At 48.8% G+C, this 23,460-nt stretch overlaps 1 protein-coding gene across 1 annotated transcript in view; it reads left to right on the top strand.

Annotated features, from left to right (window-relative positions):
* Positions 1–23,460, top strand: part of SLCO2A1 (solute carrier organic anion transporter family member 2A1) — a 97,265-nt gene that overhangs the window by 55,551 nt on the left and 18,254 nt on the right. Inside the window, exons 3-6 of the mRNA XM_054552655.2 lie at positions 413–575; positions 19,284–19,511; positions 20,697–20,795; positions 23,114–23,250. Of these exons, the coding sequence (XP_054408630.1) occupies positions 413–575; positions 19,284–19,511; positions 20,697–20,795; positions 23,114–23,250 (627 nt within the window). The remainder of the gene's footprint in view (positions 1–412; positions 576–19,283; positions 19,512–20,696; positions 20,796–23,113; positions 23,251–23,460) is intronic.

The following is a 23,460-nucleotide window of genomic DNA, read 5'->3' as shown; positions in this document are numbered from 1 at the left end:
GCCTAAACTTTAGGTACAAACTCTCAAGCTTAATTAGGGAATGTGTTTTATTCGTAGGAGCCAGCCAGGATTGGAGGTTTCTTTGGCTTTTTCCCAAAAAGGTTTGGTTCTAAGATGGTTAAAGTTTAGGTTTTGAGCTTTTCATAATCTCCAGATACTTCCTTTGGTCTGGTCTAGGAGATGGAGACCCAGAAGGGTTTCTGATAACAGAGGGAAAACCAAAATTGCTTATGCTTGCCACTTGTGAAGCTCTCTGGGAAAAGCTGACACTGTAACTCTGTCTGGGCCCCAGCTGACACTGGACAGCCCCCTCCCTTTCCAGTTTTCCTGGATGAGGTGTGGTCGGGTCTTCTCTGTGGGTGGGTGAGGACAGGGCCTCTTGTCTCACTCAGCCCTTCTGCTCTCTTCTCAGATCAGCAATGCCATCCTCATCATCTTTGTCAGCTACTTTGGCAGCCGGGTGCACCGTCCACGTCTGATTGGCATTGGAGGTCTCTTCCTGGCTGCAGGTGCCTTCATCCTCACCCTCCCACACTTCCTCTCCGAGCCCTACCAGTACACCTTGGCCAGCACTGGTGAGTGGCCTCCAACCCCTGCCTCAAGGGGGTAAGGAATGGGTGAACATCTCACAAAGTTAGTGGGGATACTCCTAGGGCAGTGGATACCACTCCAGGAAGAGGGCATATGAAGCTCAGAATATACTGAAGTATGTAGAGCTATGGAGCAGCTGAACTCTGGTTTGTTCAGGAAAGTGTGCAGTGCATGGCTCACCTCCTGCTGTGATTCGCTGTGCTTCATGCCAGGAATGACCCAAGCTCCACCTCCCTGGGGACACTGTGAGCAGTTTCTGCAATGGGGCTTGGCAGTAGGAGGATCAAAGCATTAAATCATGACTAAGTCTGTGGATTTTGTCCATGTTTAATCATAGCACTTTGTGACATTTGTACATTCTTCTGTCTTTAGGTGACAGTGCACTTGTATGATGATCTCATTTGATCATGTTTACTATGTTGAGTTTGCCAGTCTATGAACATAGGATGCTCACTATTACCCTTATATTTAACATTGACATATGATTTAACAACCACTGAAGTTCATTAATGTCTCTATTCTCTAAGAAAGCAAAATAAGGATCATAGATGCTTTTTTGCCCACCATCCTCTCTCATCTTCCACTTATGGTTGACCCATATTTTTGTTCTACCTGTCTTTAACCTCCCCACAGTGGTCATTATTATAAATTGTTACTATACTGTTATTTATAAATAAGTGAGTGGTTATTTATGTACTCACAATTTTACTGGTTTCTTTGTTCACCATTGATTGCTTCTTGCATTTCACCCACGCTGTTGATTAATTTTTTTTTTCCTGAAGGATATCCTTTAGTGTTACTTTCAGTAGGCCTATGAATAAGAAAATCTCTAAGTCTTTGTCTGAAAATGCCTCTATTTTACCCTTGCTCTTGAATTATAGTTTAGCTACAAACAAGATTTTAAATCAATAGTTATTTCTTCTCAACACTTTGAAGGTACCATGCCTCTGTCTTCTGGTATTGGGACTTTTCCATTAGTCTGATTGTCATACCTTCTTAGGTATCCTGTTTTTTCTCTAGTTCTATTTAATATTTGTTCTTTTCTTTTCTTTGTTGTTCTGTATGTCTACCATAAGGTATCTGAGTATGGCTTAATTTTCACTTATCTGTTAGAAAGTTCGATGTGCTATTTCTTTTGAAAATTAAGAGTTTTTCTTTAATTTTGAAAAATTTTCTGCCAAAAACATTCCTGATATTGCACATCCCTATTTTCTCCATCCTTTTTTCTGGAACTCCTTTTACATATGGCTTCACATTTTCATTTCTGGCCTCCTTGTCTCTTAACCTCTCTTTCATAGTTTTCAGTGCTTTATGCTGCATTCTGGGTAATTTCCTTAAGTATGACTTTCTGTTCACTTAGTCTCTCTCCAGCTTTGTTAATTGGTGTCAAACCCATTTTTTACATTATAAATTTGAATGGCACTACATATTTTGCTAATTCCTGAAGTTCTTATAATAGTTGTTCAAATCTCTCTGCCCTATGACACAATTTTTTGGTGTTTCCTTATGATTTCTTTTGTGTTGTTATTGATGTCTTCAGCTATTTAAAATATATTTATATTATACTCTTTCTCAGATCATTCTATTAGCTCAAGTTTTAAGAATGTTAATCCTCCCATTGTTTTATGTCTGCTTGCTCTTGTTCATGGTGGATTACCTCCTTATGATTGACCATGAGCCTTTTGCAGTGGGCTTTTTTTCCCTGTGGAAATTGTATGTGGCCTGGGTAAGGAAATAGCCCTACAGAGTGGTTTGGCATTTACATTTACTCAGCACCCAGGACGATCACTGCTTTGGAACTAATTTTATGTTAATGTGTTGACTTAGGATGAATTTGCACTTGTTTTAAGGACTGTGGAAAGTGGCTGTGGTTTTCTGATGCACATTTGTGAGAGGCCTAGTTCATAGATGCTCACCCTTAGTCCACTGTGTTGGAGTTGAGGTTAAATGAGCCACCCAGGGAGGTGCTGAGGGAATAATCGATTCCAGTTTGCTTAGAAATCAGGCTATTTTTTCAATCAGATATGTAGACCAGGTTTGAGAGATGAACCACTTAGAATAATAGAGGGCAGCCCTTAAGATTGTGAGGCCAATGATGGAGAGAACGAAGTGCCTGGAACAGGAAAAGAATAGGGCAAGAACGGGGGTGTCTAATGATGAAATGTCTGCTGGGTTCTGGTCATGGAACTCTTTCCCCCACCTTTTTATAAATCGCCAGTGAACTGGTCATTTCTCATAAATATATGGATTCTGTGGGGCCGAATCCTGCTTCAGGTGGGCAGAGGATGAGGACAGATCCGAGCCCCAGGCTCCTGCCATACACTTTCTCCCCCTTGATCTAATGAGAGCTTGAGGCCAGCTCTGAAGCGAGTCAGGAGTTGCTGGCCATCTTCTTGGAGAGCAGTGTGGCCAGGCTGGCTGCACTGTCTTCTTTCCAGAGCCACAATCCCTGCCCTTCCTCGTCACGTGAAGACTGGGATAATGAAATCAGCAAGGGAGCCTGGGGCACTGTGGCCAGGCCGAGGGGAGGGCCTCCTGCCAGGCGCCACACATCGTGGCCTGCTCAGCCTGGCAAGTCGGCTCCCATGGCCTGGGCCCACATCCCAGTGGCATTTGCCTCACACTGAGCAGCCACGGGAGACTGGTTAAGACAACTTCACTCTGCTCCTTGTTAGGAATAATCAGTGAGTTTGGGTTCAGCCCACCATGACCCTCTCAGCTCAGAAGGAAACACTGTGCTGTTCCAGCCTTGATCTCAGTGCTCTAAGACAAAATCTTCTGATAGAGCACAGAGGGGCTCTGAAAAGACCACACCTTGCCTCTCAAGGCTGCAGGGGGGCACCATAGGCCAGAAGAGTGGGCTGTTTTGTAGTTCTTGTTCATTGGTGCAAATTCTAATTGCAACAATAGGGCACAGCAGTCTCCCTCAGTCTGGCTGGGATAGAAGCAGATGCTGGAAGTGCTCAGAGCTGAGCTACCTTCGGGCATCTTCCTGGTGCTAGGGGGTGGGATGAGAAGGACTTTGGCCCAGGAACCTCGTCCATGCGATCTAGCTGGGGCTGCACACTGGGTGCCAGTGCACCATGTCAGTGTGCTATGCTAATATGTGCAAATAAAATATTTATAAAGTCTTACTTCATGGGAATAGCTTAAAATGTGACTCCTACTTCAAATGTATTCTTATGGGAATTTTAGTTTTGAATCATGCAAGATTGTCAGGAACAAATGCATTTCATTAAATGTACCACTCTGAGTGGGGGTGTGAATCTGAATGGTCTACTGGAACCAGGCAGTCCTCAGTCTGAATCTGAGTTTTGGAACTCCCAAGTGGGCTCGAGCCACCTCCTCCCTGCTCTGAGTTTCAGTTCATCCCTGAGTGTCTATTTTATAGCCCTCGTAGAACTGCAGGGGCTGAGAAGATGCCTGTTCAGAATTTAGCCCGGTGGCTGTCACATGCAGTAATCACTAAGTGGTGGCTTTTGTCCCCACGATGGTAGGGACAATACATATGTGATGTTGTGTAAACTAGTAGACTTTCTGGATCCCAAAGGAGAAAGCATCTTACTTCCTGTGAAGAGTGTGACAGCTTATGGGCTGGGTGGCCTGGGGGCATCTGAAGGCAGCTTCTTTCTGGTCTACATCATAGGTCCTCTGCTCTGTTCTGGAGCAGGGCGCCTCCCTTGGCACAGTCCCTGCTGCATCCTCACATGTGAGTCCTCAGGATTTCTGTTGGTGGAAGCTTAGGTTGCTGTTGTGCTCTCTTCCCAGATCCTCGTGTTGGTGTGGCCTGGTATGATGGGTAGACATGCACCCCACCCCACTCTATATGGACTTCAACATTTGAATCCTAGCTCAGTCACTTACCTGCCAAGTCTTCTTAGGCAAGCTACCTCACCTTTCTGAACCTTAGTTTCCTTACCTGTAAAATGGGAGCAAGAATACCTTGACTTTCAGTGTGTTCTGAGAGTAAAATTAAAATGAAATAAGCCAGGTATGCTGTAATCCCATCACTTCTGGAGGCTGAGGCAGGAAGATTGCTTGAGGCCAAGAGTTCAAGACCAGACTGGGCAACACAGTGAGACCCCATCTCTCAAAAAAAGAAGAAAAAAAAGTTAGCCAGGCATTATGGCACATGCCTGTAGTCCCAGCTACTTGGGAGGCTGGGGTGGGAGGATCACTTGAGCCCAGAAGTTTGAGGCTTTAATGAGTTATGATCATGCTACTCCACTCCAGCCTGGGCAGCAATCAAGGCTCTGTCACCAGGCTGGAATGAAGTGCTGCAATCTCGGCTCACTGCAACCTCTGCCTCCCAGGTTCAAGTGATTTCCCTGCCTCAGCCTCCCGAGTAGCTGGGACTACAGGTGCCTACCACCAGGCCCAGCTGATTTTTTGTATTTTAGTAGCTACGGGGTTTCACCATGTTGGCCAGGTTGATCTCGAACTCCTGACCTTGTGATCCACCCACCTCGGCCTCCCAAAGTGCTGGGATTATAGGCATGAGCCACCGCGCCTGGCCTGCTCAGCATATTTCTATTTGCCTGCCCTTGTTGTGGTATTTGAAATCTGCTACTCAGACCTATTACTTGTGTTGATTACTGATTCCTTCCTCTTGGAGTAAAGCTGCTCCAGAAACGAACATGGGAAATGAAGAGTAGCAATGTGTTTTAGGAAAAAAAAGCTAAAGAAGGGCTAAACATTTTGGGAATCACAGAGACCTTTAACAACTAATTGCTAATTTTTAAAAGGCCATGAAGACATTTATGGATATTTAGATTTTCTAAATGTCAGTGGGGTCCGGAAATGTGCCCTGGCGCCTTTAGAGAAAAGACGAGCTATCCAGCCAAAGCCTCTAAGAGCACGTCTGGAAGGCACGGAGAGGTTTTCCTCTATGGGAAACGGGCCAACGTGAGACCAGTCCTCCCAGGAGATAAGAGAAGGGGCTTCGGAAACCAGTGTCTGGTAGGACTAGGTGTAACCTGTGAATGATCCTTCAGCCAAGTCCAGAGGGAAGTCTGCCCACACGCAGACAATGGATGCCGCAGGCAGGAAGCTTCCTGGAAGTTAAGGAGGGGCGGGGGAGGACTGTATTTTTGGAGCAGACAAGAAAAAGAAAGGGAAGAGTCACTTTCCAGTCCTTTATTCATGAAGTTGCCATCCCCAACCTGGGCTTGCATATCCCAAGGGTGTCCTTGGGAAAGAAGGTGGTGGGAAGGCACAGGGCGGGGGAGCCTCGGGATCCTGAGTGAACTGGTCAGGACAGGGAGCTCAGCCTTTCCACAGTGAACACCCACCTATGCTGTAAGATGGGTGTGCTAGGAAGCCCTGGAGGAACGAGAGGGGCACCCGTGGTTTGGGCAGCCTGAGTTTGTTTGTGGGTAATTGTGTATAGGTGTGTATGTGAGGGAGGCATGTCTATGAGTAGGAAGCTGAGGAGGGGAGGTAGGTGTCTGTGGAGATGTGGGGGGTGGGTGGGGATGGGAAGGACTGGGGTAGGAGGCAGAGGAGAGTAAAGTATGTGGATGTGTGAGTGGAGTTGTGGGGTGAGGGTTGGGGTGTATGTGAAGGGGAAGGTGTGAGGGAAGAGGTGGTGTGGGGGAAATGTATGGAGGTGGGGTGGGGTGCCTGTGATGGGGAAGTGTGTGTACATGTGTGGGGGGGTGTGGAGGTGAGGAGGGGTCCACGTCGGGGGAAGTGTGTATGCGTGTGTGGGGGGTATGGAGGTGGGGTGGGGTGCCTGTGACAGGGAAGCATGTGTTCACATGTGTGTGTGGTGGTATGGAGGTGGGGTGGGGTACATGTTGGGGGAAGTGTGTGGGGGTATGGAGGTGGGGTGGGGTGCCTGTGAGGGGAAGTGTGTGTTCACTTGTGTGCGTGGTGGTATGGAGGTGGGGTGGGGTACATGTTGGGGGAAGTGTGTGGGGGTATGGAGGTGGGGTGGGGTGCCTGTGAGGGGGAAGTGTGTGTTCACATGTGTGTGGGGGTATGGAGGTGGGGTGGGGTGCCTGTGAGGGGGAAGCGTGTGTTCATGTGTGTGGGGGTATGGAGGTGGGGTGGGGTGCCTGTGAGGGGAAGCATGTGGGGTGGTAGGTGATTGGAGGGTGGGGATGGGCAGATGTGCAAGGAAGGAGGAGAAAGGGTGTATGTGTTGGTGGAGGGTGGAGTGGACCATCCTTGTGGGAGTTGCACAACCTGGCCAGTGGATCTATTTAACTCAAAAAGAAAGAGAAAATAAACAACAGAGAAAATCACAAAACACATGGGTGTTATTAATTCGACTGAGAGAAATAGAGCCCTGAACAGATGAGCAGAACAAAACTTAATGAGAGTTGATGTGGAACATTTTTAAAATGCGTGGTGTAGGAAAGAATAGAAATAAACATGGAGAAATGATAGAAAACACTAGACTGCGGTGGAGAAGGCCCAGGAAGGAGCGAGGCTGGAAACTGGTGGGAGAGCTCTGGGCTCCATGGTGATGGTGCCGCAGCCTCTCTGAAGGCCTGAGCCTGAGCCGTGACATAAAAGTAGCTGACTCTCTGTCAGGCTTTTCTATCATGTGTTTTTTGGGCAAGGCACAACTCCCCTTGACTTGCCTGGAAACTGGACCCCTTGTTCTGCGTCTCTAGCACAGGCTTGGTGGAGACCTGAGTGTGGCCCCTCAGGCATGCCTGGTCGTTTCCCTTGCTCAGGAATGAAGCTGAGTGACAGGTCTGCTTGGGGGAAGGGTCCAGGAGGCAAGCTGCAGCCTGCTCCGCTGAGAGTTGCTTCTCCAGGAAGGCTGGCAGACCGTGTCTTGGGCCCACCTATAGCAGGAGGATGGCCTCCTTGGGAGTTAGTATCCAGGGTAAAAAGGAAAGCAGGCTACTGTTCCAGTGGCTTTGGGCATCCCGGGAACAGTGTTGAGAATGAGGGAAAGCCCCACAAAAAAAGGGAAATGTGGTTCAAAGAAACCATTGATCCTCCCTGCAAGATGCCTTGAGCGCCCCAAGCATCCCCAGGGGAGACAGGGAGGAACTTTCTGCTCTTCCTGCCACACTTAGTAGAGCTGGAGAGCTGGGACACTGACTGTGTGCACAGGCATCTCCTGTGGCCCTGAAGCCTTGAAATGGGAACCACTGGGCCCAAATGGGCAGCGTGCTACCCACTAGGAGGTTGGAAACAACAAGGAGAGTTTCTTTCTTTCAGGAACAAAAGGACTTTTCAGGATTGAGAGCTTGGACTGGACACAGTCAGAGAGGATGTGAGGCTCAGAAATCTAAAAGAGGGAAACAGCAAAGAGAAGTTAGTGTGACAGAGGACTGACCCACAAACCAGGACCTAAGGGGGCTGGCTGGTACTCTGGAATGTTCTGGAGAGCTCCTTCCTGGCCTTTTCTTGGCCTGGGGCTGGAGTGCGGAGAGGTGTGAGCAGGGGACTCCATACTCCCCTCTCGTTGTCTTGTGCTGATGACACCTGCTTTTGTCTGTCTCATACATTGTGCTTCTCCAGAAGCATTGGTTGCAGAAGATTTGGTGGCTGATGTGTTTGAACACCATGGGACTAGACCAGGGGTCAACAGACATTTTCTGTAAAGGGCCACGTAGTAAATATGTCAGACTTGTGGACCATAAGGTCTGTGCTGAAATTATTCAACCTTGCTGTAGCGGCACGAAAGTTCCTCTTCGCAATAGATAAGCAAGTGGGCGTGGCTGTGTCCCCATAAAACTTATTGATAGACACAGGCTGGGAACTGAACGCAGCCCAAAGGCTGTGGTTTGCCAATCTCTGGACCAGACAGTTCTCTCTGCCAGGCCCACTACTGCCCTCAGGCATCTGGAGCTGAAGCTCAAGGATGGGGACTGCAAGGCTGCCTGGATGTGGACAGTCATGGTTTGTGGGAGCAGGCCCCTCCCTCTCTCCCATGTCACTCATTTTCCTAGATTTTCCTGAATTCTGTCTTCCTATACTCCACTCCATCAGGCCCAGGTCAGTGTTCTGGAATCACGCAGAACCAGCCCATCAGTCCGCCGTGGTGGAAACAGCCATCACATAGCCCAGAGCCTTTGCTTCCTGAGCTGCTGGTCTCCACTCTTTCCCACAAAATAAGGCTTCCAGCCCTCTGGGGGCCCAAGCTGCCTGGGCCCAGTGCGGTGCTGTCAGGGTGGTCTCCCTGAGAAGAAGACAGAGGGAGGCTCACATCTGAATCTGAGGGTCCTCCTCACAGGCTGGAATTGTGAACACCAGGGACTTGTCCCCATACATTGTGCCAAGCCAGGTATCACCCTTCCAACTGCTGACTAGCTGAATTCCTTTAAGCTATGGTCAAGCTTCATATTTTCTTCCTGTAGGAATCATTCTCCTTGGTTGGAGTCCCTTCTTATAGCCGTGGGTCTAATTTTGAGTTATCAGCCTTTGGACTGTCCAATCCTCCCAGCTTCGTGTCATCCACGTCATTCACACATTTTTAAGCAGTTTCCTTCTTTCTCCAAAGTCCGTGACAAGTGTTGAGTGGCATGCACTTAGAGCAGCTTCTTTCTGGGTGACGCTGGCCCAAGGGGACCCTAGCCGGGCATGCTTTGAGCCAGTTTTCCCTGAGGACTCCCCAGCCGTGTGTCCTCATATTGTCTAGCAGGATGTCATGACAGGCTTTGTCAAAAGCCTTCTTCCAATCAAGTAACACCATGTTATGGCTTCCTGCTGGGTCAGGAGCCCCATTAACAAAGGAAATGAGGTTGGTTTGGCAAGACTGGCTTTTGATGAGCTCATGTTGGCTCCGCTAATGGTTTTTTTTCCCCCCTTCAAAGAGCTTCTCATCAGCTTACTGAATAAATCTGTGAACAATAAATTCTACCTCACACCCATCAGGGTAGGGGAGTACTAATTAAACTCACATTTGTTTGAATGTTAAAATTAAATGGCTCTGAGCTGCATCCTGCTCCCTCAGGTATGTCTTCCTTCCCTTCATCCACTAAAGAACCAGCTCTGATGATGAGCCGAGCCAGGTGCTGGTGCCAGACCATGTGCTGGGCCAGGGTGTAGGGGTGTGGGCAGTGGAAGAGAAAGCCCCTGGCCAGCAATATAGCACCCTGCCTTGTTGGGCGTGCACAGTGAGCCTACAGTCTTGTGCCCAGCTCATTCATAGCACAGCCTCCTCAATACAAGTAGGCATTTTCCCTAAGGCCCCCTCTAGTGCCAAGGTGGCAGTATGGGAAGGGACATCCAACCTCAGCCTCAGAACTAGTCTTGGAAACCCAGTCTTGAGAGAGAAGCAGAGCAGTTCCTCCTTCCACTGCCCTGAGCTCCTTTTCCTCCACAGATGTGAACCTCTCCAAGCACACTCACTTGTCCTGTAACTACTTTATTATAATCCATCCATTGCTGGTGACCAGCATTGATCTTACTGGTATCTAGTTTCTGGACCCAGTTTCCAAGTTCTTAAAGGCCTGGGCAACATTGCCTGTCTCCAAGCTCCTCCCATTTCCCTTATCTATTTGAGTTTCTCACAGTTACTCATCTCTTTGGATGAAAATCGATCTCATCGTATAATCACTATGTCCCAGGTTATAATATACTCATTATTTTTAATTCTCATAAGAATATTGTAAGACAGGTATTATATCTGTTTTGAAGACAAGGACACTGAGGTTCATTCCGAGAGGCCTCTGACTATCAAGCAGTAGAGCCAAGATTGGAACCTGATCTGTCTGGCTTCAAGGTGTGAATTTCTTCCATTGCCCCACAATGTGCCCCAGACTGTCAACGTCAACTCATTTTTTCCGCTGGGGCAGAAGACTGTGTTCTCCTAGTTTTCCAAGATGAAACTGAGTGCATTTGCCCATAGGAATCATTTTATATAAATGGAGGCTTAGTTTAGCTGGAGTAGAACACGTGTTATTACTGGAGCATTATGGATTAACTAGGCTTTGTGGACTACACTGGAAACCCAATCATTTATGATTTTCAAACAACCCAATTTACAATCGACTTTGAGATCTCAGATCATGAGTGAGTGTGGGACAGCCTGTTCCAAGCCTGCCAGTGGGTGTTGCCAGAGTTTCAGGAGGAACTGTAGAGTAGCTGAATTTAGGAGATGAGGAAATAAGTCCTTCAGAGTGGAACATTCTGAATGAGGTTCCAGGAGTCGTGCTGATAGTTTAAGGGCTTGGCACCTTGGCCATGCTTCCAGATAACTCTCTGGAAACACCCCTGCCTTTCTCTGTTGTTCTCTTATGGATTGCTTCTGAAGTTTGGGGCTTGCTAACTTCTTCCCCATTTGACCCTACTCACCCACACACTCCCAGATGACAGCTGTCTCCTTCTGAGCAGGGAGGGGATGGGTGGCTCTTAAGAGCCGTGACTTGAAGGAGCCCTCCTCTTTCCTGGCAGCAGTCTCCTCTCTTTGCTTTATTAGAATGATGAGAATGACTAGTCAAAGGAAAGCCCCTCTTGCCATGGCCTTCTCTTGTTGCTTGGTCCTTCTAGGGTCCTCTCCCTACACCAGCTCTAGATCTTGGTGCAAAGCCCTCTTACTATTTATTCCCTTGACAGCTGGAAGGCTGGCCTCAGCCTGGCCATCCTGAGGGGTGGGACGGAGCGCTGAAACATGTGGCTTTGAACACCAGCATGGCTAGACCTTGGCCTGCCCCAGATCTACCCCATCTCTGGAGGTTCCTTTCTAGGGAAGTAGACCTTCCTGACAGAGACTCCTACATTTCTAAAACTGCTGAGGCTCCAGAATTTAGAACTGAAATTCTGCATATTTAAATGGTGGAGTGAGTCAGAGGATTGACTCACGTGCTGGTGGGGTGGGGCTGGGGGAGCTGGAGGAGGGAAGAGATCCGGCCTGTTTCTAGTTAACATTTCACAGCCCTGTGAAAACTAGACTGGCAAAGCCAGGCCTCTGGTGTCCTATGGGAAAAAATGTGCTCCGATGAACTTGAGCCTTCCAGAAGGTTGCCTGGGGGAAGATGAGAAACAGACTGACATCTGGCTAAGAAATAGACTCCCCTCCCTCCTCCAGACCCCTCCAAGATAGGGGCAGGTGGCTGTGTTTGGGCAGGCAGTCTCTGGAGGTTGTGGTAGCAGGAAAAGGCAGGCATGTTCCTGACCTTACCACAGGATTTGACTTGGTGGAAAGGTCAGAGTTAGCAACCTCTAACCTGCCATGCTTCTATAAGTTACATGGAGTAGCTGTGTTCCAGCCTTTACTAGAGTGCTTGTGAAGCAATGAGAGGTTGCTGCTTCTTCCTAATGTGTGCCCGAGTTCCTGAAAAGGCTGGAGTTTTTGCTCCAGGGAGGAGAGGTGTGAAGTGGTGCAAAGAGACTCAAGTCCCCCATTCTGTCTGCCAGAGGCTGTCCATTATCAATGTCACTAGATCAGAGGCTGCCCACAGGGTTGGTGCTCATACAAGGTCTTTTTCTTCCCCTTCTTCCTGCCCCTTGAACGCCTATCCCTGTCCTCCTTTTTTTTTTTCTTTTTAAAAATGTGTGTCCTCTTATTTTTATAAGGGAAGAGCTTAATGTTCTAAATTCTAGAAGACTTGACTGGGCGCGGTGGCTCACGCCTGTAATCCCAGCACTTTGGGAGGCCGAGGAGGGTGGATCACCTGAGGTCAGGAGTTCAAGACCAGCCTGGCCAACATGGTGAAACACTGTCTGTACTAAAAATACAAAAATTTGCTGGGCGTGGTAGCGTGTGCCTGTAATCTCAGCTACTTGGGAGGCTGAGGCAGGAGAATCGCTTGAACCCAGGAGGCAGACGTTTCAGTGAGCCAAGATCATGCCATTGCACTCTAGCCTGGGCGATAGAGCGAGACTCCGTCTCAAAAAATAAAATAAAATAAAATAAAATAAAAATAAATTCTAGAAGACTCTATTCTGACCAGAGTGAGCTAGCCAGGGCCGCCCACTGCCAAGGGTATCTCAGGCTTGATTGTCTGGGAAGCCCACACTACATCTGTCTCTGACATAAACACCTGTCCCCGCATAAGGCCAGTTCTGTTAGTGGGCCACTGCTTCTCTGACAGCACTGACCTCGGGGTTGCATTTAACTGCTGTTTCCTTTTTACATGTGTCAGAACTTGATCTGGGATGTGGGATGGGTTTGGGCCCTATTGAGTTGGCATAAGGAAGAAAGTTATTTGGAAGATCTTGAATCGATTTGGAATGTAGAATAAGCCAAGAGGAACTCAGTAGACTTGGATGTAATTGGGGCCCATTGATTATTTTTAAATACATATTTTAATAAAGGCAGTTTCTGACATGTAATCTGACATTTTTAAAGTTAGTGGTAGCAGTTAAACAATCCCCAGAAAGTTTCACCTCCTGAACACTGCATGAGATGAACTTCATGAGGATTTTTGTGGCCGTGGTGCAGCAGGCAACATGCCGTATGAAGACTTAATAAGCCATTCATGTTTTTGCCATCTTTGATGACCATTAAATACCTTGCAAAAAATGATTTTGCTAGTCAAGTCAGCAACAATGTTCAAATAAATGTGTCTTAAGTAAATTAATGAGAATCAGTAGAATCAAGAACTAGCATTCAAAAAACCCACACATTCTCTGGCCCTTTCTTTCCCCGGTGATGTTTCTCATGTCATGCCCCTGCTATCCTACAGCAGCCTGGCCTTGTGTGTCTACGCACACACCCTCTGGGCTATGCATTCACTATCCTCGCAGTCACTAAGCCCTGCCCCTCATAGTATGCACCGGTTGCTTCTTGATGGAATCAACTCCCCTCCTTACCCGTCTCAGTTGACAGGGCCTTGCACATTACTCCTAAGCCCTCTAGTGTGTTCATTGCACTGCCCCCTCATGATTTTCACCCTTCTGGGGTTTTCCTTAGGATACAATCCAGGCCCCTTCCCGTCATGCACAAGCCCTCCAGGGGCAGCCAGGCCTCACCCTGGAGGACTTGTATTTGAGCGCCAGCCTCACTGAACATTATTCATGTTGTGGAATGTACCACCCCCACCTCTGAAACCTTCCACACGCTCTTTCTCTCCTCCTCACCTCCCCACTCCCCACCCTTATCTTCTATCTATGCCTGTCGATTCTTCTCAGTTCAGAGGCCACTTTCTCCAGAAACCTTTTCCAGAATGTCCTCTCCTACAACACTGGGTCTGCTGCCTCTCTCATATGTTCCCTGGCACCCTGTCCCAGCTTCACATGTCCTGGGCAATATTTTTAAATTGTGGCAAAATATATATAACATAAAGTTTACTGTTTAACCACTTTTAAGTGTGTAGTTCAGTTGCATTAAGGTACATTCACAATGCTGTGCAACCATCATCATCATCCACACCTAGAACTTTTTCATCTTCTCAAACTGAAATTCTGTATCTGTTAAACACTAACTCTTCATTCCCATCTCCCCCAGTCCCTGGCAACCACCATTCTACTTTCTTTTTCTATGAATTTGACTTCTTAGATCCCTCATCTCAGTGAAATCACACAGCATTTGTCTTTCCATGTCTGGCATATTTCACTTAGCATAATGTCCTCAAGGCTCATCTGTGCTGTAGCATGTGTCAGGATTCTCTTCCTTTTTACAGCTGTGTAATATTCCATTGCATATACCACATTTTGTTTACCCATTCATCTGTTGATGAATATTTGGGCTGTTTCTACCTTTTGGCTATCAGGAATATGGTGCTCTGAATATGGGGGTACAAGTATCTCTTTAAGTCCTTGCTTTCAGTTTTTGGGGGTATATACTCAGAAGTGGAATTGCCACATCATATGATGATTCTATCTTTATTAGTGTTTATTTATTTATTATTATTATTTTTTTTGAGATGGAGTCTTGCTCTGTCGCCCAGGCTGGAGAGCAGTGGTGCAATCTCAGCTCACTGCAAGCTCCGCTTCCCGGGTTCACCCCATTCTCCTGCCTCAGCCTCCTGAGTAGCTGGGACTACAGGCGCCCGCCACCATGCCCGGCTAATTTTTTGTATTTTTAATAGAGACGGGGTTTCACCGTGTTAGCCAGGATGGTCTCGATCTCCTGACCTCGTGATCTGCCCGCCTCAGCCTCCCAAAGTGCTGGGATTACAGGTATGAGCCACCGCGCCCAGCCCATTAGTATTTATTTTTTTTTGAGACAATATCTCACTCTGTCGCCCAGGCAGTGGCACGATCTTGGCTCACTGCAGTCTCTGCCTCCTGGGTTCAAGCCAACCTCTCACCTCAGCCTCCCAAATAGTAGGACTAAGACACGTACCACCATGCCCAGCTAATTTTTTGTATTTTTAGTAGAGACAGGGTTTTGCCATGTTACCCAGGCTGGTCTCGAACTCCTGGGCTTAAGCGATCTGCCCCCCTCGGCCTCCCAAAGTGTTGGGATTACAGGTGCAAGCTATTGCGCCCAGCGTTGATTATTCTATTTTTCAGTTTTTGAGGAACCACCCTTCTGCTTCCCACGTTGGCTACACCATTTTACATTCTCACCAGCAATGCACAGGGTTCTAATTGCTCCACACCCTTGCCAACACTCGTTTTCTGTTTTTTTTGGTAATAGCCATCCTGATGGGTATGAAGTGATATCTCATTGTAGTTTTGATTTGATAAAGCAATATTATGGTGCTTTTTTGATGCTCTGGGTACCACAGTAGACCAAAGAGTTTGTTAGGCACAGTACCTGTGCCTCTCAGTCATGCCCACATCTCCCACCCAAGCAGAGTGCCCACCCACAGCCACTATCGACTAAATAACTGAGTGACTGAAGAATGAATGAAACTGGGTCCAGGTCCTTTTCAGGACTCCATGTTCTCCTTTTCCCCTGTGACCCAGGTATCACTCATACTGCTGCTGAGGGGCAGCCGCTCAGACCTAGGCATCTAGGCATGGTCCTTCAGTGGCTGAACTGGGAACAGAGGCTGATTCTTTGCATCTCTTTCCAGGTACTGTGATTTGCTTTAAACCGTGCTCCCATATAACTTAGACTTGGTCCTGCCACCCTGCAGCCTATGAGACAATGTGCCACAGAGAGCCACTGTCACACCGAGGGGAATGGCTCAGCCAAGCACACTTGTGAATGACAACAACCTGAGGTTTTAGGGAACTCAGACTTTGTTCATTTCTCCATACACAGTGTACCCAAGATTTGTTTGAATCTTCAGAAATAAATACCCACTTGGAAATGTAGCAGCAGCCCTTTTATTTATGGACGCAAAGTATGTGTTGGTCCTTCAGAAATGCATCAGTTTGGCCAAAGCCGGCACAGAGAAGTTAGCAGAGAAGTGTGCGTGTTGATTTCTTTGAGTGACTGCACAGCTGCGTTGAGTCAGTTAGCCATGCCAGGTCAGGTGGGTTTGTATAAATGTTTGAACACTTCCCAAGCTGAGCAGCTGGCTTAGCTCTCTTTCCCCTACATGCCTATTTGGTCTTGAGAAGAGCATGGGGCCATGTTACCTGTCCCTCGCTCCCTTGAAAGACCAGCATAGCCTGTGCATATAAACTCTTACCCACCTGGGGCAGCAGCCCCGGGTGTCCTGTCTGGCTGCTACACTGGGAACTGGGGGAGTGACCAGTGAGGCTTAACACTCTGCCCACCAGATCCACCAGCAGCCTCTCACCCTCTGCTGTGCTTGGTCCTTCCCTGGAATCCTCTGAGAGCTTTCAAAGTCAAAATCACCAACATAGACAGCCACAAATTCAGGGTCATAGGAATCTGGGTCCCAGGCTCCCAACCCAGGCCTTCCAACTTCTGTTAGCCTTGCCCACTCAGAGCCACCCTGACCTCACCCTGGGATCTGCAGGAGTCGGCCAGCGCCACACCCATTTCTGGGTGTTGGAAATGGTCCATTTGATACAGATTCCTGAGTGGGAGGGTGGGCCAGACAGCCCCTGTGGTCTTTCAGCAGTAGCATTTTACAATTCTGTGCTTCAGGACCCTTGCAGCATCACTGAGCTGCACCAGCCTTCTTTCAAGACGGCAGATACAGCCACTAGACCTGGTGTGGGACTGGCAGGGTCTGACTTCTCATGCGTGGGCATCTTTTTGGAACCATAGTCTTCTACCTCTTTAATGACACAGAGAATCTATCTAGCCACCTTATGGCCTCTAAGCCAAGGGAAACTAAGGCTCAGAGACATTTAGAAACTTGCTCAAGAATACATAGGGATAAAACCAATTTTTATCTTACCTAGGGATAAAGCCAATTTCTTAACTCCCTGTACAGTGTTTATTTCATCTTATTGTCCGAGATTCTAGCACACATCCCAGCAGCCAGCCCCTTTCCTGAGAGGAAGTAGGTATAAGGTCCCAGCCACCTACAAAGGTCAGAGAGCTCATATGTCTGAAGGTGGCTAGGGATGGAGGAAATCTTCCCATGTCATGTTCTTCCATCCTTGAAAAATGTGTGTTCTGTCTTTTCAAACTGCCATCAGACTTGATTGCAGTTTGGACTTTGAGTCAGACACATGCAGGTTCGGATCCCAGCTCTACCCCCAAACCAGCCACTTAGGTATGGTCTTATGTAGTCTCCTGCTCACAATAACCCCTGTGAGCAGGAGACCACATACATCACAACCTTGGCACAGGGCCTGGCCCAGTCAGTACATGGGTGTTTGACATTTCTGGTGCTAGGACTTGGATCTCTACAGTAGAGCCTATAAATCAGAGAGAGGCCCAACACTCCACAGGGGAGAGAGGTGGTGGTGGACTGTGGTGGGACTTAGGCTCACCTAGCTCAGGGCAGACAAGTGAGAATTAAACTGAATGCCATCAGTGTTAAGTGAGCGAGATCGGTGATGTCAGCAGTGGGTTGTGGTTGGTGGGGACGGGCAGAGACTCAGCTCCACTGTTGCAGGCCTAGAACCTAGAGCAGAAAGAAGGGCAATAGGAATGGGACAAAGAAGAAATGGGAGAGACGTTGTTAAGCTTTGGATATATTTATTTACAAAAACCTTGAATTTAAAAACTTTGTTGCTTTATTTCAAAAGTATTTCTTTTAACACAAAAGAAATGTGTTCATTTCAGACAAATTACAAAATAAATGAGGCAAATAAAAAAAGATCAGCACAATCTCGTTACCCTGAGACAGCCATCATCTTCTAGAGGTTTTCTCTGCATATTCAAGTAGTCCACAAACGTTTTATAAATTAGGGAACATATTCTTCTCCAAACTACTAGTTACTATTTTTTTATTCTAACAAGCTGTTCCAGCTATCTTTCCGTGTAAAAAAAGGCTATATTTTCACCCCAATTCTGAAAGGTTGCATATTATGTCACCATGTGGTCGGGCCACTCTATTTGAATTCTGCATTGAAAGGCAGGATAATGAACATGGAGTGGGAAGAGGGAGGTACAGAGGGACCCTGACCACAGTCCCTGGCTGCTTGCCTGGATGCTTCCTTCCACGGACACAACTATTGAAGGTCTAGAGGACCCTGACCAAACAGACGCCTTGGCTTCCTTTCCTTTTCCTGGGACAGGCTTCCCTGACTGATGGGGGAGCTCCCATGATAGCAACTTTCAAATCTGTCCTGCATAGCCACCACCATAGAGGGCAGACAACAGTGGGGCCAGGCTGGACGAGGCTTGTGCGACTGGGGAAAGGGGAAAGGGCAATGAAGAGCACAGACCCCTCTCCCCAGCCCCACCATCCAGGGCAGCCCTGAGCCCAACAGCACCGGCAGAGTCCGGTGTGAGGAGCAGGGCTAGTCTACGGCACTCAGTTTTCCTCTCTGTGGGACTTAGGCTCACCTAGCTCAGGGTAGCACAAGTGAGAGTTAAACGGAATCCCATTAGTGTTAAGCAAGTGAGATCGATGACGTCAGTGGTTTCCATTAGCCTGAATGAGACAGGAAAAGGGGATCTCATGGAAAGGAGCCCTCGAGAACCCCTAAGGCCTTGGAGAGCTGACAATGCTGATTGCTTAGTGTGGGCCAAATTAAAAACAGAGGCATGGAAGCGGCGGCCCAGCCTGGCAAGGGCCACAGCTACAGGAACCACAGTGCCCACAGGCCTCACCCAGGGTGTCTGGGACCCTCACAGAAGGGCTTCGAGAAGCAGCCTCAGCTACCCCATCTGTAATATGAGAGGTTGAACTAGAGGGTCTTAAAGCCCCTCCAGCATCAGAAGTTCTGGGAGCTTCCCCGGAACGGTAAGGATATTAAATGTCTTTGGCAGTAGGTCTTCCAGTGTGACTTGGTGCTGGGCTCATTAAGAAGTGAAGGCTCTGGAAGTCACAACCAGGGATGCAACCCAGGTTATAGGTGACACCAACCCAGTGCAACAGCATGACCTCTGTCCTGCTGAAGAGAACCCTGGGGGCCCAGGGCCCCAGGGCTGAGCATAAGGTGCTGGAGGCCGACGGGCCTGGGCTTTGACCCTGGACTCCCCCTTTTCCAGCTGGGTGCCCCTTTCCTCCAAGGATGAAGGTACTGACCTCTCCGTGCTCAGCTCCCCACCAGTGCCCATGGAGAAGGCATGAACACTCACGAGAGGAAGATTCCTCTCCACCTGAGAAGTAGCAGCTCCTGGGGCCGGGGAGCCCACATTCCACCTCTCTCTCACACCTTTGTTTCTAGAGTCCCTCCTGCTGGCCAGACAGAAGGATGTGGTCCTTAGGAACCGTGTCCCATTTGCTAGCACAGCCTGTGGCCAGAGTTGGTCCTTCCCCAAGGGGCCTGGGAGAAAGGCCGGGTTTGGAGGCCAGCCAGTGGAACCAGGAGACCAGGGTGGTGGAGACCAGCAAGCACTCTCGTTGCAGGGAACAACAGCCGCTTGCAGGCCGAGCTCTGCCAGAAGCATTGGCAGGACCTGCCTCCCAGTAAGTGCCACAGCACCACCCAGAACCCCCAGAAGGAGACCAGCAGCATGTGGGGCCTGATGGTGGTTGCCCAGCTGCTGGCTGGCATCGGGACAGTGCCTATTCAGCCATTTGGGATCTCCTATGTGGATGACTTCTCAGAGCCCAGCAACTCGCCCCTGTACATCTGTGAGTCACCGGCTTCAAGAGGGCTTTGGGGAGGGGTGAGGTCCTGATGTAGCACTTGATGACGCCCTGGGGCACTAAACTGAGGTCCCACCCTCTTTGCTTACAACCCAGCAAATTAGTTCAGAGGCCTGGGGATCAGACAGACTTGGTCTGAATGTCAGCTCCGTTACCTCCCAGCTGTGTGATGCGAGGCAAGTGGCTGAACCCCAGGGCCCCAGGTTTCTCACCTCCAGGATGAGGCTGATATTATCTGTGCACTGGATGGCTGTGGGATACATGAGATGACATATGTAACCACTTAGCTGGTGTTGGGCACTGGATGGACCCTAAACCAACAGCAGCTACTGTTGCTGTCTAGTCCTCCAGGCACAGGCCAGGACACACATGTCTTCTCTGAGACATCCACTTAGGGGCAGGTTGGCCTCAAAGAAGCCCATGCAAAGCAGATAGCAGATGACCACGTGAATGCCCAAATCCTTCCCTTGGGAAAAGCCACTTTGGGCCGGGCGTGGTGGCTCATGCCTGTAATCCCAGCACTTTGGGAGGCCAAGGCAGGTGGATCACCTGAGGCCGAGAGTTCGAGACCAGCCTGATCAACATGGAGAAACCCCGTCTCTACTAAAAATACAAAATTAGCTGGACATGGTGGCGCACACCTGTGGTCCCAGCTACTTGGGATGCTGAGGCAGGAGAATCACTCGAACCCAGGAGGCAGAGGTTGCAGTGAGCCAAGATTGCACCATTGCTCTCCAGCCTGGGCAACAAGAGCGAAACTCCATCTGAAAAAAAAAAAGAACACGCCACTTCGAGCATCCTCAGGGCCTACACTCCAGACCAGACGGACCACCCCCACAGGCTCTGTGGTACCACGAGCTCCTCCGAGGGCCCCCAGCATCGTACCCACAGGGAGCATCACCTGGCATTTTTAAATGCCTTGGAGCCTGTTTCCTTCCTGGCAAGCAGGTCTCTTTGGAAGTTGGCTGGAGGTAGAAATAGCCTTGGTTCTGTATGTCTTGGAATCTTGAGTGGTTCTGGCCTTGCTGGTGGGAGATGCCACAGGTGTGGGCTTATCAGGCTTGGGAACAGATGAAGTGACATCTCAAGACTCCCCCTCAGCTTGGGAGCCCAGGGCTGCCAAACTCTCTCCATTTTTCTCAGTCTCCTTCCCCTTACTTCCATTTCCAGCCATCTTATTTGCCATCTCTGTATTTGGACCGGCTTTCGGGTACCTGCTGGGCTCTGTCATGCTGCAGATCTTTGTGGACTACGGCAGGGTCAACACAGGTGAGTTTGTGCAGAGGACACCCATTCCCATCCCCAGCTCAATAAAGCAGCCCCCCGGCCCCCTCATCCAATCAGAACAGAGAATGAAGCTTCAGCCCAGATGCACTCTGCCACCTCCTCACTCGCTCACTCATCCCTGCAGTCCCTCGGACAGCCAGGAGCAGACAGTGTGCGCCTCCTCTCTCAGGGCCCACGCTGGCCACTGTGGGGAACAAGCTGCTGAAGCAAACTCACTTTCTGCCCTTAAGAAGTTTGGAGACCCAGGGCAGGACCTCAGGTGTTGCCACCACAGCGCCCATCTTGGTGGCATTAAAAATATTTCTATGGGCCGGGTGCGGTGGCTCAATCCTGTAATCCCAGCATTTTGGGAGGCCGAGGCGGGTGGATAACAAGGTCAGGAGATCAAGACCATCCTGGCTAACACGGTGAAACCCCGTTTCTACTAAAAATACAAAAAAATTAGCCAGGCGTGGTGGCGGACGCCTGTAGTCCCAGCTACTCAGGAGGCTGAGGCAGAAGAATGGCATGAACCTGGGAGGCAGAGCTTGCAGTCAGCTGAGATCATGCCACTGCACTCCAGCCTGGGTGACAGAGTGAGACTCTGTCTGAAAGAAAAAAAAAAAATTCTGTGGTTCTTTGATTCTAAGATGTTGCTGGTTCTTTAAGATTTAATAAGAGCTCTTTTGAGGAAAAAAAAGAAACATCATATAAAATATACACATGGATGATGACTCACATCCAGAGGGTATAACATGGTGTTTGACTGTGTGGGCGCTGGGATGGGACTGCCTGGGTCTCATCCTGGCTCCATCTCTTACTAGCCAAGTGATCTTAGGCAAGTAACTTTGTCTTTCTGTGCCTCGGCTTCCTCATCTGTAAAATGGAGCTAATGATAGTAAAATAAAGTTGTTGTAAAGATCAGAACAAGCCTGATGTATATTAAGAAGTCAACAGTATGAGTTTGTATTCTTCAACAAGTGGTATGGATGAGAAGATATAGTCCCTAGACATCGGCATAAGTTCTGAGTTAACCATTCAGGGAGCCAGCCCCAGGATGAATTGAGCAAGGGCTTCCTGCCTTTAAGAGTGTGTCCCACACTACCCAGTCCCCCACAAGATGGGGAAGGTCAGCACCATAACAGAGGGACAGGCAAAGTGCTGTAGGGTGGAGAGTGTGGGGAGTGTGTGGGTGGGATATGAAGTTCCAGCTCGGCTGAAGGGGTGGCTGAAAGGCAGGACTGAGCCAGACTCCAGGAAGAGCACCCCCACCAGTGCCCTGCACACAGTCACGTCACAGATATCTGGCAGGTGCTAGTTGCAACCATGCTGCTAGAGCCTAGACTCCCGTCCCTAGGACTGTCAGACCACAGTGCTGTCTGCATGGTGTCATTTGGCTGTACTTCAAATGAAAGTGGAAAGCCAGGGGGTGTCTTATGCCTCAGGATCAAGCCATCTCTGTCCTTTTGCTGGCACTCCCCGAATTGGTTCCTGGCTCTTGGTTGCCCAAAGAGACCAGCAACTGAGCACCCAGTCCACTCAGGGCAGTGCCCAGGGAAGCTTGTCATGATTTGACTGAACCATTCTGCCGTCTTCTCCTTCCCTTTATGCCTGGATAGTTTCTTTACACAGAGAAACACAATGACAGACTTTTACACGTGTGCAAGAGAATTGCCAAGAGAAAGCTGCTCCTTTGGAAGCCAGGCAGCTCACACAGTTGATGGTTGTTTCTTTAGGCTTCTAAAGATTATGGGGCCTCCTTTGTTAGGGATCCATATAGTTGGGAGGCAGTAGTTTAATGGTTAAGAGGGCAGGTTTGCATACCAGTAAGACACAGGCTTGAAATTGACCAATGAAATGGCACTTACTAGCCTTAACCTGAGGCAAGGGACTTAACCCCTTCTATCCTCAGTTTCTTGACTCGTGGGAGGCGGGCAGACTTGCTAGGAGAACCCAGGGGTAAACAGATGGAAAGCACGCGGTCTAGGATCTGGCCCATGGTGTGCCCTTGTGAGTGACAGTCAGCTCCCTCCTTCACTACTCCTGCCAAGGGCTGGGAGGTGAATAAGGAGGTGAAGGTACTGCTCCCTCCTGCCCGGGGACTTTCTGATGCTGTGCTTCATGTGCAGTGGCCTCGGTCCTCTGGGAAGACCAATAGCTGGGAGAAGGAATGTTGTTTTGACCAAGAATCTAGCTCAAGGCTTGCCTCTTCTCCATCCTGGGAAGAAAATCAGTAAAACTCCCCCTGATCAGAGGTTCTGTTTCCAGTAAGGTGAGATCATGCATTCAACAAACACTTGCACTCTTTGGTTTCTCTTCAGCTGCAGTTAACTTGGTCCCGGGTGACCCCCGATGGATTGGAGCCTGGTGGCTAGGCCTGCTCATTTCTTCAGCCTTATTGGTTCTCACCTCTTTCCCCTTTTTTTTCTTCCCTCGAGCAATGCCCATAGGAGAAAAGGTAAGGTTCCAAGAGCCCATGACTCTACCTGTCCTAGGATGTCTACCATTCCTAGGATGTGGGGGTAGAAAATAAATAGAGCTAAAAAGCTGCAGCATGTTAAGCAAATTCAGGATGAAATCTAAACAAATTTCATGATGCAGGACTTCCCAGAGGCTTTGAGAGGTGAGGGTGTTGGTGAATTTCCAAAAGGTGGTATCTCCTATGTGT

This window comes from Pongo abelii, chromosome 2 (genome assembly GCF_028885655.2).
Source record: "Pongo abelii isolate AG06213 chromosome 2, NHGRI_mPonAbe1-v2.0_pri, whole genome shotgun sequence".
NCBI classification, from domain to species: Eukaryota; Metazoa; Chordata; class Mammalia; order Primates; family Hominidae; genus Pongo; species Pongo abelii.
Note: the sequence above shows the minus strand (reverse complement) of the source record. Positions and strands in the feature narration are given on the sequence as shown.